The 19077-nt window shown below is 56.4% G+C and overlaps 7 protein-coding genes across 7 annotated transcripts; 2 read left to right on the top strand and 5 right to left on the bottom strand.

Annotated features, from left to right (window-relative positions):
- Positions 1–279: 279 nt before the first annotated feature.
- Positions 280–3271, bottom strand: N657DRAFT_639228 (Pkinase-domain-containing protein). The gene is made up of 5 exons (XM_062791739.1): positions 2934–3271; positions 2271–2838; positions 1622–2217; positions 1196–1565; positions 280–1137 (listed from the first exon to the last, which is right to left on the bottom strand). The coding sequence occupies exons 1-5, from the start codon at positions 2979–2981 to the stop codon at positions 680–682; spliced, it is 2040 nt and encodes a 679-aa protein (XP_062652508.1). The 5' UTR covers positions 2982–3271; the 3' UTR covers positions 280–679.
- A 1293-nt stretch (positions 3272–4564) lies between these two features.
- N657DRAFT_563594 (PCI-domain-containing protein) lies at positions 4565–5901 on the top strand (the record flags this gene model as incomplete). Its single annotated transcript, XM_062788225.1, has 2 exons — positions 4565–5106; positions 5163–5901. The coding sequence occupies 2 exons, from the start codon at positions 4565–4567 to the stop codon at positions 5899–5901; spliced, it is 1281 nt and encodes a 426-aa protein (XP_062652507.1).
- Positions 5902–6105: 204 nt separating this feature from the next.
- N657DRAFT_639226 (UMP-CMP kinase) lies at positions 6106–6997 on the bottom strand. Its single transcript, XM_062791738.1, has one exon. The coding sequence runs from the start codon at positions 6991–6993 to the stop codon at positions 6364–6366; it is 630 nt and encodes a 209-aa protein (XP_062652506.1). The 5' UTR covers positions 6994–6997; the 3' UTR covers positions 6106–6363.
- A 43-nt stretch (positions 6998–7040) lies between these two features.
- N657DRAFT_37781 (uncharacterized protein) lies at positions 7041–7703 on the bottom strand. Its single transcript, XM_062787103.1, has one exon. It carries the CDS (start codon positions 7539–7541, stop codon positions 7203–7205), a length of 339 nt encoding a protein of 112 aa, XP_062652505.1. The 5' UTR covers positions 7542–7703; the 3' UTR covers positions 7041–7202.
- Positions 7704–9867: 2164 nt separating this feature from the next.
- Positions 9868–11459, bottom strand: N657DRAFT_562191 (uncharacterized protein; the record flags this gene model as incomplete). The annotated part of the gene is made up of 2 exons (XM_062788118.1): positions 9868–10971; positions 11028–11459. 2 exons carry the CDS (start codon positions 11457–11459, stop codon positions 9868–9870), a joined length of 1536 nt encoding a protein of 511 aa, XP_062652504.1.
- Positions 11460–14968: 3509 nt separating this feature from the next.
- N657DRAFT_639219 (uncharacterized protein) lies at positions 14969–17164 on the top strand. Its single transcript, XM_062791737.1, has 3 exons — positions 14969–15636; positions 15704–16690; positions 16748–17164. Exons 1-3 carry the CDS (start codon positions 15116–15118, stop codon positions 16776–16778), a joined length of 1539 nt encoding a protein of 512 aa, XP_062652503.1. The 5' UTR covers positions 14969–15115; the 3' UTR covers positions 16779–17164.
- N657DRAFT_639218 (uncharacterized protein) lies at positions 17015–18992 on the bottom strand. Its single transcript, XM_062791736.1, has 4 exons — positions 18873–18992; positions 18407–18817; positions 18020–18312; positions 17015–17960 (listed from the first exon to the last, which is right to left on the bottom strand). The coding sequence occupies exons 1-4, from the start codon at positions 18943–18945 to the stop codon at positions 17196–17198; spliced, it is 1542 nt and encodes a 513-aa protein (XP_062652502.1). The 5' UTR covers positions 18946–18992; the 3' UTR covers positions 17015–17195.
- Positions 18993–19077: the final 85 nt, after the last annotated feature.

Genomic DNA, 19077 nt, shown 5'->3' with positions numbered 1-19077 from the left:
TCCATGGCGAGTGGTCCTCGGCTGCTTTCACAGCTGTTTAGTTACTCCTAGGGACCTGACATATAGGACCGGAGGAGTCGGACCGGAGGAGTTGGACAGAAGTCGCACAGGAAAAGTCTCACAGAAGTTGGGTGATCTCCAACTGAAGCTGATCTTAAAGGTGATGTAGTTGTCGTACTAAGGAAGTAGGGAAGGTGTCGTCGTGCTTGGCTTGATCCAGTAACGACTGGAGAGGGAGACGGCTTGGAGTTGATCCATTATGGTAGAGTAACGCAATGTGTGTTTATAATTGTGTCTACACTGATTGTTTGGAGCTCCTAGCAGTACCATAAGTCAGCTACAATTTTCCCTGGACAAGTTCTTCTTGTCTTTTTGTGGGTTCGTTCCCTTGCTAGTATCCATCACTAATGACTTCAGACCAACACCGGAAGTATAACCTGATGTATCCCATTGACTAACACAGTGTGACCTGAAGTATGATGAATCTGACAACTTCCCACGCAACCCTGGGTTTCAAGAAGACATAATCCTGGAACGAAATGAACCCGCCGGTAACTCCCACAACATAAGCAGACAATTACAGATCCAGCCGCACCTGATGCGCGGTCACTGGTCCAAATGTTCCCACATGAAACCAACACCAGCACCCTTCAACCGTCCAGTTTATCAATCAACCGGCCTAGCGGCCCCCTATTCCCTTGTGTTTCCCCTTTTGCTTGCCCGCGATGTCCTGCTCGGGGTACCGACTCCCGTTGTCATCGACATATAACGCCTGATCGCCTTTCCCACCCATCTCCATGAACTCACCCGGATCTCGATTATCATCCGGCCGCATCTCCCTCTTGGGCGTAGGCGGCGCGCCTCCCCTGGGGTTCTTCGAATAGACCTTGACGTCTGGCTTCCCGGCACCCGCGGGCACGCGGTCCGTGACGTGTACCGTGTTGATGGAGCTGATCAACGTGCGCTCCCTGAAAGGCCCGCGGCGGCTCATCTCCAGCCCGGCGAGGCCAGAGACAAGGCCATTAGTGCTGTCGTTCACACCGGGCGGTTTCTGCGTCAGCCAAGGGTGGGCGAGGCACTGGTCGACTGTGAAGCGCCTCTCAGGGTCTACTACTAGCATTGAGTCGATGAGGTCGACTGAGGAATGGTTAGATGACAACTTACAGCGGGGGCAGGGATTTTGGGGACTGCTTACGAGCCGGGTCGCCGACAGGATCCCAGTAGGGCGAGGGATAATCGAAGAGTCCTTTCCGGATCTGATCCACCATCTTATAGGGGAAATCGTCCCTCTCGAGCTCATCCGAGAACGGAGGGAAGCCGCAGAGGCAGATGTAGAGCACCACGCCCAAAGACCAGATATCTACAGCCTTGGTGTACCTGCGCTGCTTGTTGTTGACCAGAATCTCCGGCGCCACGTAGCTGGGCGTGCCGCAAAGAGTCGTTGTGAAGGATTCCTCGCCAACAATCTTGGCAAGCCCAAAATCACCTATCTTGACAGTCAAGTCGTCGTCCATGAGCAGGATATTCTCGGGCTTGAGATCCCGGTGAATCATATCGCGGTCATGCTGCACAATGTTAGGACGAGATCCACAACTGCACGATAAGCAAGGGACGTGCTTACCAGGTATTTGATGCCCTCAAAAAGTTGAACAAAAATCCTCCGAGTTTGAGCCTCGGTCAACTTCTTATTTTCGATGATGAAGTTGAACAGCTCGCCGTTGGGGGCCAACTCCAGCACCACATACACCGCTTCGGGCTCGTTGAACGTCTCCTTGAGGCAGAGAACATTTGGGTGGCTGATGCCCATGAGCATAGCAACCTCCTGGTGCAGGCCCTCGTACTTGATCTTATCCTCGACGCCTGGGGTCTTGGCGAATCTCTTGACCGCATAGCAGTCGCCTGTCGATTTCTCACTGCACATGAATACTTGGGCAAAGTGGCCGCTCCCCAGCTTCTGCCGCAGTGTGTACTGCTGCGCGAACGGTTTCCCGTGTCGGCACCTGGGATACCTGAAGATGAAGCCCGGACTGGTGCTGGTGACCGAAATCTCATCACCCTCCTGCAGTTCCCGCCTATCGTTCCGCGTTAGGTAAGCCTCGTTGACGTAGGTCCCGTTTCGGGAGAGATCTTCGAGAACGGCCACCGTACTGTTGCCCTTATTCTCGGTGAAGATTAAGCAGTGTCGATTCGACACTTGCAGGTCGTCCACCCTGATGTCTACGCAGGTCAGTGCTCTTGTCTGTTGGATGCCGTGTCCTGTCAAAACGTACCGCATTCAGGGTGTCGTCCAATCACGTATCCTCCGGAAGCCGCAGAGCAGCCCTTTTGCTCCTTGTCTGATGCTCTCTGTCCCCTCCTCCCGCTGCTCCTGGCACCCGCCGCCTGGCTGGTCTCGAGAGAGGCCGCGGGACCCGAGCAAGTCCCTTTATTCTTCAGCACCACAGGCGCTCGCACAAAGCGTGTGTCTAGCGGAAGGAGATAGCCCCAGACGCCTTCCTTGAGCTCGTCGACGCCTTCGACCAAGGGGGCATTAGGATCGATGTCCTGCTGACTGAATGCCTGCGTATCCTGCGGCGGGGAGCTGAAGGCCAGCCCTTGGGAGTAGTTGTCATCGCCCCGGCGACGGGCCTCTTGGCTCGGGCGTTCCTGGGGAGGTGTGGCGGTTGTTTCCTTGTCGAAATCGGTGGTGCTCTCGCTGGCGAGGTGTGTCACGGGCGAGGGAAGGTGGTGTTTGTGCTGCACGGGGGTTTTAAGCCCGCCATGGTCGGCGCGCTGCGATAGCCGCTCGGAGCGACGGACCTTCTTGTTGAAGGATTCTTGTTCGTCGGCGGGCGAACCCTGCAACCAGAAGATTAATCGCCGAAGCATGCCTGGCGGGCGTGTCGCCATCAAGGATAGGGCGCTCGCCAAAGAAATAGCGAGTAGGCACCTACAGAGACTGGCCGGCTTCTCTTGTGGCTGCCTTCAGCCCGTGGAGCCATGGTTGCTGGAGCCGAGATGAGCCAGAGTCGACGTGACCAAACTGATTACCTCAAGTAGCAAGTCGAAGCGGCGCAATGAGTAACTAATTGGCGACCGAAAAGTGTGGGCGGCCCAGCGGCCAAGGGAAGGGCTGTGGTGTGGCAGCCTGTTAAACTTGCGGGTTGTCTGGAAAATGCGCGAGGCCTCGTGGGAAGGCTCGAGAAGGCTCATTCAATCATTCGAGCTTGGAAATCCGAACGGGACCGGGGCGCAGCCGCGTTTGCACGACAGGGAACTCCTTGACTCGCGGCTGGGACCCGCCGCTGTCAACCTAACCCGGGCTGACTGGACTCACAGACCGGCCCTGGATTGATCCGCTGCACACCAAGCTGCATTGGCCTTGTTTTGATGCAGGGGTGAAATCTGGTAGTTGGTAGGGCTGGAGCTGTGCGGTGTGGTCATGACTGGATCGCGGGGTCAAGTGGCCTTCCATTGCTTTTTTTGGTGTGACTCCTCTGCATCCAACAGAGGGGGTGGGTGATGTGTGCACGAGTCATCTCGATGATATTGGGTGCCTGGGAACACAGAGAAGTCTCATAACAGTGCAGTGCAGTCAAGATGTAAGCAGAACACTCCTCGCTGTTGTGCCGTTGATCGTGTTGTTGAATCAATTACAGAGCGTACTTTACCTTCGACTGCGGGATGGGCGGCTCCAGGAGACGACGGGTTGACAGTAAAATGGCGTTGCGATCGCATCCGCGGCGGCGACGTAGCCATTGCACTTACTTGGGTGCTCCAAATAGGTAATAGCGATAAGGGCGGTCCAAATTCTCCTTCGGCTGAAAGTGAATATTCCATACAACTGAGGAAAAGAGGCAGGTTGCAAGAAGTTCTCCCTCCTGTGTGTGGGTCAACAGTGTACTGAAGTGCAGTCAAGACAGCTGGTCCATACAGGATAGTCGACAGAAGGAGCTATTGAAGCCATACAATGACAAGTTTCGCCGGTTCCTCATGGTTTATCACCAAGACCTTTCAGGACGGCATTGTGGTTTTGTTGGGGTCTTGATGCCTGCGGTCCATTCCATGCTCAGATTATCGGATGTACACAAGTTCTCGGGGCCACCATTTGCCCCACTTTCCACTCACCACCAGCTTCTCGCTTACTTTTCCAATATCGCTTAGCGTTACGTTCACGTGACCCAGCCGCACAGAACCACCCACACCAGGAAAAATGGCGAGCCCGATGAATGCGGGGCCAGGAAATTCTGGAGGACTTGGTGCAGGAACGGCCACAGGTGAGGGCAAGACGAAGAAACCGAAACCTCCTGTCCGAACGCTGCCACCAGGGGGCTACCTTACTCCGTACGACTTTCACGACGCCGTCACCCCTCCGGCAATCCCAGTTTCACCCAGGCCCGACGACAAAAAGGAACCCTGCGTTCCCAATCCCAAGCCCAGACCACCTCGGACGCCCAGGAGCTACAGCCCGTGGAGCGATTATCAAATCAACAAGCACATCAAGGAAGTTCTTCAGGGCGCGACCGATCACTTCAACTTTTTCGGCAGCACCACACCTCGAGTGACCGGGCCTACCGTCAGTACGATGGCGGCTCCACAGTTGATTTTCGTCGACGGCTCGTTTGCCGAGCTGGCGCAGGAGATGGCCGATTACCTCCACGTCGGCGACAAGGTGAAGCCGTATCTCGACGACGAGAAGAATGACGAGGCGCTACATCTGATTGTCCAGGCCTCGAACCACCTCAACTCGGTCCCGGAGAAGGATTTCGCTGGCGCGTACAACCTCTTGATCCACCTCGTCCTGCAGTCAAAGGACCCCAAGAAGTTCCTCCCCACCGTCTGCGGCAACCTCCAAAAGCCCATCACATCGTCCCCGGTACACGGCTTCACCCTCGCCATCAACGCCCTCAGCACCATCTTCAACCTTCTTGAGCGGAACAACCCGCTGCGATACAATGTCTTTTTGCAGATCATCCGGCTCATCCGACAGCACGGCCAGTACGAGGTGCTCAAGCCGCGGTTAAAGAACCTGGAGGGCTGGTTCGATGCGTGGGACACGACTGAGGACGACCAGCGCAGGCTGCTTGTTGAAGTATCAGATGCCGCCGCGGACGCTGGTGACGATGAGTGAGTAGCTTGGGGAACCTGGCCGAATCGAGCCATGCTGACGGGGGAAACCACAGGGAGTCGTACCACTACCTCGTCAAGGCGCTCGCCACCTTCGACCGCGACGAGCAGGAGGAGATCACTTCGGAGGAGGCCCAGAGGCTCTCGTTGAAGGCCGTCCGCATGGCCATTCTGTCCCCGACACGGTTCGACTTCCAAGATCTGCGCGCTCTCCCGACCGTCCAAGCGCTTAGCGACTCACAGCCCGTTTACTCGCAGCTGCTCGACATTTTTGCCGAGCAGGATCTCGAGGACTACAACGACTTCAGAGATGAGCACGAAGGCTGGATCGAGAAGGAGAATCTCGACCATGAGAAACTGCAGCGCAAGATGCGCCTCCTTACCTTTGCCAGTCTGGCGGCGAGCACACCGACCCGCGAGATCCCGTACGACAACATTGCCAAGGCGCTGCAAATTCCCCCGGAGAATGTCGAAATGTGGACGATTGACGTGGTTCGGGCCAAGCTGGTCGAGGGCCGGCTGTCTCAGCAACAAAAGGTCTTCCTGGTCCACCGGACCACGTACCGCGTATTTGGCGAGAAGCAGTGGCGCGAGCTGGGCACCCGGGTCGACCAGTACAAGGCCGTCGTCGACCGGCTCATCTCCCACCTCCGCAAATCGCAGGCAGATGTGGAGAGCCAGCGCGAGCGGGAACAGCAGGAGCTTGAGCGGAAGCTCGCCAACGCTGGCATCAGTGGCGGCCAGGGTGGTGATCGTCGCCGCCAACAGAAGCAGCGCACCGATGAGGACGATTGAACGGCATGGATTCGGAACTCATGAACGGTATCATGGCACTTTTTGCTTGATTTGGTCTGGAGTTGGAACCAAAATGGGCAGAAGTTAGACATTCAATAGGTGCTTCTTTTTCGCATGGAGAGAGATATCCTGGGCACCATGGTTTGCTGGCTGGCTTTGGGTCTAGCACAATGGAGGGTGGACGGTACGGGGCATGCATGACTTGCAGCAATTGGTGCGGATTACACTACGCTATAGCATCTGGGACATTTGATGCGTCCCTCTGTTGGAGGAAAGGCACTGTCTGCTACTGAAGATCACAGTAGAATCAAACGTTCTAGGAAAGGAACAAAGAGAGGTAACAAATCGCCACATAAATCAAGGAATGCTCGCTCCCGTCTAGTCTATACATAGGAAACCCGGAAGTCTACCGTCATCCATGAGGCATGGCAAGGATGCTCCCACGTGAGCCCGCCAAAGCGATCACAACTTGTCCCCGAGAACCTTCTTCAACTTGACCTGCGTTTCGGCGTACACCTGGTCGGGCGGCGGGGTGGCATCCACCTTGACGACGCGGTTCTCAGCGTCGTAGTGGTCCACGACGGGCATGCTCGTCTCGACAAAGGTGCGGAACCGCTTGCGGATGCTCTCCTCGTTGTCATCGGCCCGCCCGCTCGTCTTGCCGCGCTCCAGCAACCGCCGCTCCATGACGGCCTCGGGGCAGTCGTAGAAGAGCACCAGCCGGGCGGGGCACACGACCTCCTCGAACTTGAAGGCCTGGTCCATCTTGCGCGGGAACCCGTCGATCAGGAACTTCTTGTTGCCCGTCGCCGAGATGGTGTCACGCATCGCCTTCTCGAGCAGCGCCACCGTCACCTCCATCGGCACGATCGCCCCATTCTTGATGCAGTCCTTGATCAGCTGGCCATACTGCGACCCGGGCCGGTCCTGCTCCGCCCGCAGCAGGTCGCCCGCCGAGAGGTGCGTGAAGTGGTAGTCGCGGACGAGGCGCGCGCATTGTGTGCCCTTGCCGGCGCCGGGGCCGCCGAGCACGAAGAGGACCGTTACGTCGGCGGGGGAGAAGGCCGGGGTGGATTGGTTGGTGGGAGGCATTTCTGAGAAGGTGGTTAGTGGTGAGCTAATAAGGCATGTTGTGCTGATCGTCGGGTGTGTGATAGACTAGAGGACAGAGAAAAGGAGAGCAGGCTGGAAAGGCTGGTATATGTTGCGCTGCCTTGTGTAGCCGGTGGTGTAACGGCGTGGGGCCGGCAGACTCTTCCTTTTCTGCGACTCCGCCTTCTTCCTGCCCCGAACCCTCTAGGCTACGGTAACTTACCTTTCCGTTGGTTAACCAGCAATATGTAACCTCCAGAGCCCAGCGCGATGACAATCAAAAAGGGCCAGAATTTGACCTGGTTATTGCTACCCCTCGGTGGAGGGGGCTGGCCCTGAGAGCTGTACGAGCGTTGCGCGACGGGCTGCTGGCGGAGGAAGGCGGACGGAGACCGTGTGACGATGCGACGGGGCAAAGATCGTGTCGTAGAAGAGATCGGGCGGCCGAGTGCGAATCGGGGCTGCAGTGGTTGTCGCTGTAGCAGGTTCGAAGAAGTGCTGCGTATTAGCTGGCGCCAGGCTTGGCGTCCGGAAGCAGGTGCAGTCATCGTTGCAACCTGGAAGTTGTGCGGCGGGTTGCACTTGATCTGCACGATGACGCGGGTTAACTGTCGCTGGTTTGGCTATTTTCAGCGCCTGATCACGGCCGATGTCTCTCTCCAGCAGTCCGTCGACTGACCTTATTATAGCACGGATATCAGGGAGGTCTTCGCAAGGGGCGAAGGAGAAATGGAGCTTCAATTTCAATAATTGTTAGCGTCGCATCGTGGCACGATGTCTTGGCTGTGACCAGGGCCTTGCGTCCTCCTTGTCGGGACCCCGGTCCCTGATCTGGTTATCATCTACTTCAAATCGAGACGTCGCCCTCGTCCATGTCTGCGTTTGCTTTTATGAACGCGACAGTCACTGTCCTCTGGAGCCATTTTTGCAACTTCCCCATGGTGCCGAGACCACATGTGAGTTGGGCTCGTTCAAGACTCAAATTACTTAGAAAACAAACCAGGGTCGGCTCTCCAAAGCCTAACGCAAAGTTTCAAGTAGCTCTCCTCTGGTATAGCGGCGATTTGGAATGGAAGCAACATCAGCCGTGTTTCTGACATTGGGCGTGGAAGCCTGACTCGGACTCATATAACACAAGCTTACAAGGAAGATGGCGCGTTGGGAAGTCCAGTTTGGTGCTCGAGGAAGGTGCAGTCTCTCCTCTGAGAGTCTGACACGGCTTTCCCGCCTGTTAGTGCAGGCCAAAATACCTTAATGTATGTGAAAAGCATCCCTTCGGCTACGGCTCTTAACAGGAGGTACAAAAGCACGCATCACTAGTTGGCTCCTTGCCCCCTACTCGAAACCTGAACATTCGGGTCATTAGCAGGTGTGGTACTCTGTAGTCTGCTAGTATATATTACAGTAGCCCTTTCGTTGTCGATGGTAGAGTCGAGGACAGAGGTTTCATCTTTCCTAGTCGCTGATGCATGCGACTCTTTAGATCCACGCCTTCGACAACGTCCGTCATGATGATGATGATGATGAGACCGCCCAAACTGCCCGGGGTTATCGACAGTCGGACCCCAACAGCGTACCCGTGGGACGGGCTTGCCGGGCTTTTCCCAGAGGGATCCGAAGACCATCACCTCCTTCCACATCTTCTCATCCGTCCAAGATGAGTGGACAGACCCAGGGACTGGGAAGCGGATTTGGAGCTTGTCGTTGCTGCAGGCGTGCTCAGTATGCCGACATTGAACGTGCCTCTGAAGAGCCCTTCGTATTTGGCAGTCCCCGAGCCCAACCCAGTCGTTCCTCGAAAAGCCCACCACTTCGTAGTCCACGTCAATGAGTCGGCGGAGAAAGCCAGGCACTCGTCATGTTTGTTGCGCTCGGCCATATGAACGTAGGGAGCCATGCGAGACGAACCCTCGGAAAGGGCAAGATTTGAATGCTTGAAGGGAATCTCAGTCACACACAAGAAACTCCCAAGTCTAGTCTTCCGGTGCTGGACAGAAGCTGATGGGGTTATGATGACTTCCATCAGATGGGTTAGACAGGGTACATGGCAAGAATCCCACACTGGCTGTCAGGAGTCAGGAGACCCAGAATATGGATCTGACCTCTGCTCCCGCTGCAGACATCTTCTTCGTGCCCTGGACATACTGCTTCCTTTGTCCTCCTCTTTACGGTTCTTCATGCCCGCCTCTCGCTGCTGTTGGGAAACGGTGCCCAGGCCAAGCATGTCGTCCTTGACTCTGGGAACGACACCCTTGTCTCCCGTCTTGTCCGAGTCGGCCATGGTGGTTCGTAGTCTAACAAAGACCGGTTGGCTGGGTCTTAGGTTTTTCGTTTAGTGAGCGAAGACAGTGACTTGCAGCTTCTGGGGGGATGACACTGCAGTGAAGGAGGAAGCGAGGGCAGCGACCGATGTGGAAGCGGTTTATCCCAAAGAACCCTTCCCACCCTCCCGTGTCACAACCAAGGCACTTGATACCGTCCAGTTGACTGACAAAGGGCACCTGGCATTCAAGTATCTCAACGTCTGTCTGGTCTAGACTCTCATCAACATCATCATCCCGCCATGTTCACCGCTCTTTAACTTCGGGGTAAAAGTTTACTTGTACACGTTGGCCCGCCCCATATCCAAGCAACCCAAGATTAGCGCGTATAAATGCCCTTTCCTGCACACACAGTCAAGGAACCCAGCCCACTTTGATTGGTATTCGCCCACAACGCCACTGATGTCCTTCAAGATCGAGGATGAAAAAAAAACAGAAAAGTGTTTGGTAAAAAGGAAAAGCCGAGACTTCGCAGCAGCTAATCAAAAGAAGAAGACATTCAACGAGTGTATATTGCAATATCCTGCACTCTTCTCCTCCTCAACTCCTAAACTCAAGCATACCTCCCCGGCAGGTTGAAGGTAGTCTGCACGGGCGGCGGAGACTTGATCGCCTGGCCCGCGTACGCGCCCGGGATTGGGACAGCCTCGTACTGCTGCTCGCCCTCGGCGACGGGCGCAGGATCATTGACGATCTCGGGCCCGAAGGCGGCGGCGGCAGGTGACGTGGTCGACGAGGGCGACAGATCGGCCGCGGTAGGCGGCTTGTAGCCGGCCTTGGGCGTGGCCGGCGTGGCCGGGTTGGCCTTGAGAGGCGGCGCCTGGAGCTTGAAGCTCGTGTCGAGCTTGGGCGAGAAGGACGACTGCGGAACAATGAGGCCCTTGCCGCCCGGGGTGAAGGGGGACGCGTTCTCGTCAATGTCGCCCAGGGATTTGTAGGTGGAGGGCGGGAACCGCGGCGAGAGGGCGTATTGCGAGAAGGCGGGCGACTTGGGACCAAAACCAGGCGTGTTAGGAGCAGACTGGGTGCGGAGCTGGGCGAGGTAAAGGTCGGAGCGGGCCTTGTCGCGCATGTCCATCGACTTGTGCAGCTTCCGCTTGGACCAGTAGCGATAGAAGACGATGCTATAGAGGGAAATGCTAATGACCTCGACGACGAGCTCGATGATGATGCATATCAAAGTCCAGTCCTGCAGGCGGCAGATGAGGGCGTAGTCGACCTGCTGGCTGAAGAGCTGGGAGCGCCGGTTCTGGACGCAGGCCCAGCCCCACATGTCCTGGTTGTTGCTGTTGGCCCGAGACGTCTGCAAGATGCCGGCGGCCGCTGCCCACATGGCCAGGCTGAAGATGAACCAGCCGACGGCGAACAGCGTGTAGTAGACGCCGACTTTCTCGGCCCTGCGGTGACCGCCGCGACAGTAGCCGACAAAGACGCCGATGCAGATGAGCAACGAGACGCAGGCGCAGGCCAGAACCACTTTCTGAGGCCATGCATTGGTGTTTGCCGCCCATGGCGGCAGGCCGCTGAGCGCTGGCAGGGCCTTGGTCGCGTTGAAGATTGCGAACGAGGCCGAGATCATGGACAAGATGATGAGACTACAGCTGAAGTTGACGCCGCGCAAAGCGAACTTGGCCATCCGTACTTTTGTCTTGATTTTCTGCCATGGTGTCAGTCAAATTCCATTTTGTAGCTGCGGTGGGCGCTCCGGCTTACCAGATCCCTTGCCTGGTCCTTCTCGGTTGCCTTTTCCCTCGACTCGAGGACCTGCTCCTCCAAGAACGTGGGGCTCAACGGGTTCGCCAGGGCGCGTCCTGGCGTTCCGGGAACCTTCATTGCGCTCTTCAACGGTGACCTCGGCGTCATGGGCATGGCGACTGATTCCCTGTTTGCTCCCGCCCCAATGTAACCAAACCCGACATCTCCTGGTTGGGCGTGGGCAACTTGCGACCTCTCGGAGAAGGGAAGTCTTTGCGGCTCGACGGGCGAGTGGACGGCGGTTGCCTCGGCGAATCGTGGTGTCCTTGGGGGCTTTGCTAGTGATGATGATGTAGATGTCGAGTCTGTGGTGGAAACTGAGCTGGCGGACATGGTACGGACTGGCGCAAGGTTGAGGGCCGCTGGCCGCTTCTTCTCATCCAGACCCATGGTCGGCGACTACGATATAGAGAGCGATCTCAGACGCTTCCTTTGTTGCTTGTTGGTATGTTATGAGCTATAGAAAGAATAAAGGAAGGAAGAGACCAGTCTTCACTTCTTCAAGTCGCAGCGTTGCACAGCCGAGCAGTCACAAGGAGGAACTGCTGAAACCAGCCGCAAGCTTTGGGGGTTGAAGGAAACCGAGAAAAGGGTTGGTTGATATGAGGCCAGCTGCCAGAAGAAGAGGGATTCCGGAACGGGAGGCGCCCTCTGCGGGGGATGATGGTTTTGAATAGCCGCTGCGCTCTGGCGGACACACCACACCCGGCTTCAGCAGGCTCCGCTTCTGCATGGGAATGTGAGTGGTTGGTGCGATGGGCGCAATCGAAGCCGCCGGGGAACACTTACACTGAGCAAGGGGGAAGGTGAGCACGCTGATAGGGCAGAGGGTGAGGTGCCAATCAAGCTCGGCAAGTCGCGACGGAGCGCTTAGACGCCCAGCAGGTTGACCAAGCGGTCCTGGATGACTGGCGAGTCGACGCTCAGCGGCCCGGAAAACGACCTCGGGCTGCAAATGCCGGTTGCAGGAGGGAAGCCGCACGCAGGGAAAAGACTCAGTCTGCTGCCGTGTGTGTCTCGGGAACGAGTTCCGTCGAGTCCACTTCAAAATGGGCATGTGAACCAGGGATGAAGAGGGAACAAAGGAGGACGCTGAGCATCTCGAAGCGGCGAGACATTCTAGCGCAAATAAGTGGCCGGGGGCAACGTGTTCCGCAGATGAGGGGCTGGACTTTTCTCAAGATAGCACGCCTTGTTCAACGGGCCATGGGGTAACAGTGCCGAAGCTCTTGCATGTCGAGGGAGACAGGGGCCACAATCCGTCTGGCATGCTGCCAGCTGCGGAAGGCCACGGGACTATGGGCTGGAATGACGGAGGCTGTTCTCAGAGCGTCTTGCGCCACGGCCGAGTTCATGATTTTCGTCGTCCTAACTGATGAAGTGCTTCATCTCATCAAGACCTCCCACGTTCAGGTACCCGACGGCGCAAGAAACCTGCTTGCGTGTTCTCAAGTTCTCAACGGCCGCCATGATGGACGGTGAGGCGAGCGTGACTCCCACTTCTTGGATCCTGGCGCTCATTGGCACTATCGTCGCAGCCAGGACGCGGGTATGCAAGTGCGCAGAGCCATTGGACGAGGGCGGCTGGGTTTTGAGCCTGTTCCGCCGAATGGAACAACGAAGTTGGCCGCCGAGATTCACAGAAGGCGGGCGCCAAGGCGATGGGAAGAGCGGGAGAGGAGGGGCGACACGCCAATGATCAACGTCGGCTCACAGGTCCCGGCTAGTGCTTGCAAACAGTCAGCCAATCAGGACTTAGATCGGCGTGATGGGCATGCAGTTTTACCGCCCGCCAAGCATCTGCTGCAGTCGGTGGGGGACTTGGACGATTGAGCTGGAAAGACTGATGAGGACAACCCTCAACCGAGAAGGCAACCAAAGGCTGCACCACCAGATCAAGCTCCTGCGCTATTTCCGTTGATACTTCATTCTCGAACAAAAACTGCGGACTGCTGTATCCAACCACCTCGATTTTTCAGGGCTGCAGGGAGGGTTAGGTATGATCCCATCAATGTTCCTACAGTATCACCCTTAACGTAATAATACTCCAATCTAGATGTCTAGCAGCGGTCAGATCAGTATGGATCAACGCGTCGCTTCTGACTCCCTGTTCCCCAAGCACAGAGTCGTCGCCGACAGCTATCAGGATCGCGCTCGTTCAGTGCATGCTCACCGCGTCTACGGAGGTAGGAACCAGAGTTTTGCCCACCACTTCGTCCGTATTTTTAAACCTTCGTCGATATTGCTCGTTATCATCAGCGGGTGGGCGGCGAGACTGATTAATTAGCCCTCCTTCCATCCTTCCGGTAATCTCAAAGGTACCGGGACTGGCTTGCCCTCTTGTGTAACCAGAAAAAGGAGGAAGCGAGAACAGCAGGAACACTCACCCGGCCTTTACACGGCTCGGCAGTCTACCTGTCAGCTTATCCTACCCTCCAGTGCTACACACATTACAACTCAAGCAGCTCGCTATACTAAATATATAGCCCCCAAGATTTTCAACCAGCATTCAGAGCAGCAAGTGGCGAGACCCATCGCTCTGTCATCGCTGACCAGCAGGATAGCCAGTACCTCTCCCTTCATGCCGTGGAACGGGCCAAGCAAGAGTGGTCCGACATGGAATTTGTCATAAGAGGTCGGCCCCTGTCGGCGAGAGCCGTCGACCTCGGGATCAGGTAGACCGCCTTTTGTGTAATGGAGAGACAGTCTCTTTGGTTTCGACTTACTTCAAGAACTCGGGGAACCATCCTTGCTCCCCTTGTTCGTTTCCAACAGCCGACAAGGCTGAGCCCCGTGTTCGTCCAAGTCCCGAGCCTGCGCCGAGTGCCGTTCAAACACTTCTAACACCAGCCTCACGGCTGAACGACACAGCACAGACTTGGGGTTCCCACACGGCTTAAGGCTGTGTTGCGTGTAAGTCTTTTTAAAACAACGGCTTCCCTCCGGACAGAGTTGGATCCGAGAAGAGAGTCTCTTTCAGAGTGTAATGCCTGCCCAGTACCAGGTTTGGCAAAGCAAAAGTTTCATTGAAATCTCCGAGTCCAAGCCCTGAAATTTCTCTGAGTGGGCGAAACGAAACTGTTGAAACCGTGGAACTCTCTGTCAGAGGTCGTTCCCCCAAACGTGGGTAAGGGGACATCGTCGGGACTGGCCAAATCTCTTGCTGTCCGATTAGGTGAACAAGCTAAGTGAAACGCTGCATTTTTGAACCTTCTATGGCACCTCACGGTGCGAGCTCGCCTCATTTGGTAGAAGCCGGTTGTTATGTGAGGAAACTTGACTCCGCGGGAAAGGTTTCGAAGTGAGAACTTTTCGTTCGTCAAACCTAACCCTCGTCCTTCTGGCTATCTATCTACTTCATGTGTGTGAGGGAAACGCAGAGATCTTAATGCCTAAGCCCCAACGAGACTGTTCAATTGAATGTTCGCGGGACAGATGGGATACCGGGTAGCTTGCGCTGCGTCCTGGCGTCCACAGGAGGAGGATAGAAGTTGAAGAGAATGGAGGACACATGGTAAGAAGGATTGGTGTGATAGGGCAAGACGAGCCCACCAGAAACATCAAATATGAAGCCCTGTACTGTCTAGAGAAACATGTGATAAATAGCACCATCTTGCAAGCAAGCTGGCGCTCTTTCATATGCCATGGAACAATAGACCGGAAGGTGACTCTGCTTTGCACAGTGTTTTGTCCAAGCGTCCCGCATTTGGGCACAACTGCACTTTATCGCCAAACGTGGGGCAAAATGCTCTTATCCTCATTTGGCCTAGCGGCTCTTGAGTAATTGACTGGCAAGGATTGAACGGCAGGCTATGACTGCACACGAAAATCGTGAGAAATATCAACTAACGACCACTGCACTCTTACCGCAATCGATTTCCTAGCAGATACCCTCCACCATCGCCGACTCGCTAACCTTGTGCATCGCGCTACCAGGCGTTCGAGTCGATCATCGCACACCGCGGCAAGCCGATCCGGGTCACAGAAGAAATCACCCGGGAAGAGAGGGCGCAGAAAAATCATTACCCCGCCGAAGAGTCATCATCATGGCGTCCAACGGCGACAAGTTCGGCAACGACATCGAGTCTGACTCCGACTCCGGCAACGAGTCGCAGGTCGAGGCTCACGAGTCTGACCACGAGGTTTCCGAAAAGCCCATCAAGTCAGCTTTGAAGAAGACCCCGGCACCTGCCCCCGCCGTCCAGCGACCGCCGTTGCCGCCCCAGACAGACCCCAAAGATCTTGACATCAAAGCCCTGAGTCCTCTGACCCCCGAAATTATTGCGCGGCAAGCAACCATCAATATCGGAACCATCGGCCATGTCGCTCACGGAAAGTCAACCGTGGTGAAGGCCATCTCCGGTGTGCAGACGGTCCGTTTCAAGAACGAGCTGATCCGCAACATCACCATTAAGCTTGGTTATGCCAACGCCAAGATCTACAAGTGTGACAACCCAGAATGCCCGCGGCCAACATGCTACCGGAGCTACAAAAGCGAGAAGGAGGTGGATCCCCCTTGCGAGCGGGAGGGCTGCTCGGGGACATACAGGCTACTACGTCACGTCTCGTAAGGACCTCCCCGTTTTTAGCTTGTCAAGGTTGCTGGGCATGAACATGGCTGACATCGAAGACAGGTTTGTTGATTGCCCTGGTCACGATATTCTGATGAGCACCATGTTGTCAGGCGCCGCCGTCATGGACGCCGCATTACTGCTTATTGCCGGCAACGAATCGTGCCCTCAACCGCAGACCTCGGAGCACTTGGCGGCTATTGAGATCATGAAGCTCGACAAGATCATCATCCTCCAAAACAAGGTCGATCTTATGCGGGAAGAGGCGGCCAAGCAGCACTACGAGTCAATTCTCAAATTCATCCGGGGCACCGTGGCCGGCAAGTCTCCCATTATCCCCATCTCGGCCCAGCTCAAGTTCAACATTGACGCCATCAACGACGCCATCGTCAACACCATCCCTATCCCTCCTAGGGATTTCTCTATGGACCCCACCATGATTGTTATCCGCTCTTTCGACGTTAACAAGCCCGGTGCCGAGATCGAGGAGCTTAAGGGTGGTGTCGCTGGTGGCAGTATCTTGCATGGTCTGTTAAAGCTCGGCGATGAGATTGAAATTCGGCCTGGTATAGTTTCGCGCGACGACAAGGGCAACCTGAAGTGCACGCCCATCTTCAGCCGGATTGTCTCGCTCAACTCGGAGGCCAACGACCTCAAGTACGCCGTCCCCGGCGGTCTCATCGGTGTCGGCACCCGCATCGATCCTACTCTCTGCCGTGCCGATCGCCTGGTTGGTTTCGTGCTGGGTCTCAAGGGCCGCTTGCCCGAGATTTACAGCGAGATCGAGGTCAATTTCTACCTGCTCCGTCGCCTGCTCGGTGTCCGCACGGCGGACGGCAAGCAGGCCAAGGTCGACAAGCTGGCCAAGAACGAGGTCATCATGGTCAACATTGGCTCCACATCGACCGGCGCCAAGGTTGTCGCCATCAAGAAGGATGCCGCCAAGCTGCAACTCACCAGCCCGGCATGCACTAATATTGGCGAGAAGGTCGCCCTCAGCAGACGTATTGAGAAACACTGGCGTCTCATCGGTTGGGCTACTATCGCAGCGTAAGTCTTGTCTCACCTCACACATGACAGCCAGGTAAACTGACAAGTTCCTCACAGCGGTGTCACGCTGGAGCCCAGCAGCTCCTAAGTGTCTTTCTTTTCCACGAGTGCAATGAAAAGGGCATGAGCTTTGAGGAGCGGGCAGGGTCAGCATTTCCCGGGGCGCAGGGTTTGTCTGGGTCCAAGTTATATGCAGTGAGCATGTGGCCGGCGGCCATACATATCAATGATGTCGTGGGCTCGTATGGTCATGGATGAGTGGTCTCCAGGTTCGTCTGTTTCGCGCGGGAATGGTAGACGAAAAACAAAAGCGGGGATTAGGGTGTTAGAACATTATTATGCAGCCAGATACAGCGTTGTCTGCCTTCTTGTCCGCTGCCTCCATCTAGCCATCAGGATGATATGGCACTCAGAATGGCTGTAATCCGGAACCTTCAGGTCTCTACACTCCTTCGAACTACCCCTTCTCTAATACCGTGTGTTCCTCCTTTATCCAGTCTGCCTTTCACTTTCTCACCTTCCGCGCGTGCTTGACCAGATTCTCAATCACACCTTCAAACGCCTCGCGATCCCCAATCTTTTCGTCCGTCCTCATCTGCCAGTAGCTCAGAACGCCCTGCGCCGTTCCCAGCATCGCCTCCAGCCGCGCCACGTGCGCCTGCAACTCGTCGTCGGTCATGCCGTTCAGCGCCGCATCGGTGACCGCGCAGGACTGCCGTGCTGACACGAGGTCGAAGCTCCGCTCGGGACTGCTGCCTCCCCTGCCTCCTGCTGCTTCGCCGGCCGCCTCTGTCTTTTTCCCTCTGGCTGATGAAGACGACTTTGTTGTGGCTGTTGCGTCGCCCGCTTGGGAGCCCGAATCCCGCCCCGCGGCGGCCTTCTCCCCGTCCCCGCTGTGCGCTGCTGCTGATGATGTTGACCTTGCCGCGAGCGAGCCGGACGAGGTCGTCCGGTGCACCGAGGGGAGCACGAGTTTCTTCTGTTTGGATGAGGCGGGCAGAATCTCGTCCAGGTCGACGGGCACGCCGAGCGAGACGAGAAAGAGGCGCCGGATGCGCGAGCGGATCCAGTCTGGGGGTTGGAGCGGTGGAGGGGCGACGAGTTGGGACCAGAGGGAGGCGGGGCGTGGGGTGAGGAAGATAGGGTTCTCCTTTGCCGAGGGGGTGGGTAAGCGCGGAAAGGAGTCCGGGGGCGGGAAGAGGGCGTTGAGGTAGGGCTCGGTGAGGGAGTGGATTTCGGAAGGGGCGAGGTCGTCGAATGTGGGAATGGGCTGGAAGAGTTAGTGTTGACTTGGGTTGCGAGGGGGGTTGACGAAAAATGAGGACTCACGAAGGAGAGAGGTTGCGAGGCTGTGGCGGAAAATGGTGGTGGTTGTGGTTGGGGAGCAGGGGTTTGTTCTGCTTGTTGAAAGCCACCCTCAAAGTCGTCGAAGTCGTCTTCGTCTCCGCCCGCTTCAAACTCATCAAAGTCGTCCCCAAAATCGCCGTCCTCTTCTTCTTTGCCAGCAGAGACAGCACTATCAGGCCCTGGCTCGCCAGGGCTTAGCAGAGAGTAATCCAAAACAGCGGAAGACTCGCGTGCTGGTGTGGTGGGAGTACTTAGAGACGATGCCATTAGAGTATCTACGCGGGAAGACATGTCAACACAAGGTATGGAGAGAAAACAAGAAGAACCAGGGGAACTGCTTCACACCAAAAGCAAGCTACGCATCCGTACCATTTGCTGCTCCACCAGCTTCCACCTTCTGCCCATTGGCCTTTACTACCAGGTCGGGGTGCGCATCCGACTTGCGCCTTTGCCTGTTCTCCGGGTGCGTCACAGAGCCCTCCGTATCCGGTGTCTCCTCGACCACTGTCTTGGGAATGGGCTGCCCGCCCGGGGTAGGTGACCGTGCCGGTTGCTCAGGCTCGGGTTCTGATGGATTTCTCGAGTCGGGAATGATGGCTATCTCATCCGGCGCGGCATCCCCCTCCCTCTTGCGATAAGCATCCGTGCCGGGGACTTCCCCGTAAGCGGGCTTGTCGTCGACCCTCTCGACTCTGGTGCGCGGGATGGGCGACGCCGCGGTGGGTGACACCGGCTTGGACTGGGCGTCGGAGTAGTGCTCCTCAGAGTCGGATGCCTCTGCTGCGGTCTATTAGTGCGAAGCACAGAGGCACGAGAGGTATCAAGCAATCCATACTTAATTCATGGGCCCCGGGATCCAGTGTGCCTCGCCGCTCAGGGGGAGAGAGGCTGTTGCGCCGAGAAGACATGGTGTGCTATTAGATAGCAGCGCCGTGCCTGAATTCAAGTCGTCCAGGAGAAGAATGGGTCGGCTTAGAAAAGGCAGGCAGAGTTGATTTGCCTTTTATGCTGTGGGCCTAAGATATATATGCCACGGTTGG

This window comes from Parathielavia appendiculata (genome assembly GCF_033297405.1).
Source record: "Parathielavia appendiculata strain CBS 731.68 unplaced genomic scaffold N657scaffold_1, whole genome shotgun sequence".
NCBI classification, from domain to species: domain Eukaryota; kingdom Fungi; phylum Ascomycota; class Sordariomycetes; order Sordariales; family Chaetomiaceae; genus Parathielavia; species Parathielavia appendiculata.
Note: the sequence above shows the minus strand (reverse complement) of the source record. Positions and strands in the feature narration are given on the sequence as shown.

Coding starts and splice junctions, on each gene's coding strand:
- N657DRAFT_639228 (XM_062791739.1), bottom strand. CDS start 2,981: ATGGCTCCACGGGCTGAAGGCAGCCACAAGAGAAGCCGGCCAGTCTCT. Junction 2,839..2,933: donor AGAGAAGCCGGCCAGTCTCT/GTAGGTGCCTAC, acceptor TTCTGGTTGCAG/GGTTCGCCCGCCGACGAACA. Junction 2,218..2,270: donor TGGACGACACCCTGAATGCG/GTACGTTTTGAC, acceptor TGACCTGCGTAG/ACATCAGGGTGGACGACCTG.
- N657DRAFT_639226 (XM_062791738.1), bottom strand. CDS start 6,993: ATGCCTCCCACCAACCAATCCACCCCGGCCTTCTCCCCCGCCGACGTA.
- N657DRAFT_37781 (XM_062787103.1), bottom strand. CDS start 7,541: ATGACTGCACCTGCTTCCGGACGCCAAGCCTGGCGCCAGCTAATACGC.
- N657DRAFT_639219 (XM_062791737.1), top strand. CDS start 15,116: ATGGCGTCCAACGGCGACAAGTTCGGCAACGACATCGAGTCTGACTCC. Junction 15,637..15,703: donor AGGCTACTACGTCACGTCTC/GTAAGGACCTCC, acceptor CATCGAAGACAG/GTTTGTTGATTGCCCTGGTC. Junction 16,691..16,747: donor GGTTGGGCTACTATCGCAGC/GTAAGTCTTGTC, acceptor AGTTCCTCACAG/CGGTGTCACGCTGGAGCCCA.
- N657DRAFT_639218 (XM_062791736.1), bottom strand. CDS start 18,945: ATGTCTTCTCGGCGCAACAGCCTCTCTCCCCCTGAGCGGCGAGGCACA. Junction 18,818..18,872: donor TCCCGGGGCCCATGAATTAA/GTATGGATTGCT, acceptor AATAGACCGCAG/CAGAGGCATCCGACTCTGAG. Junction 18,313..18,406: donor AGCTGGTGGAGCAGCAAATG/GTACGGATGCGT, acceptor CTTCCCGCGTAG/ATACTCTAATGGCATCGTCT.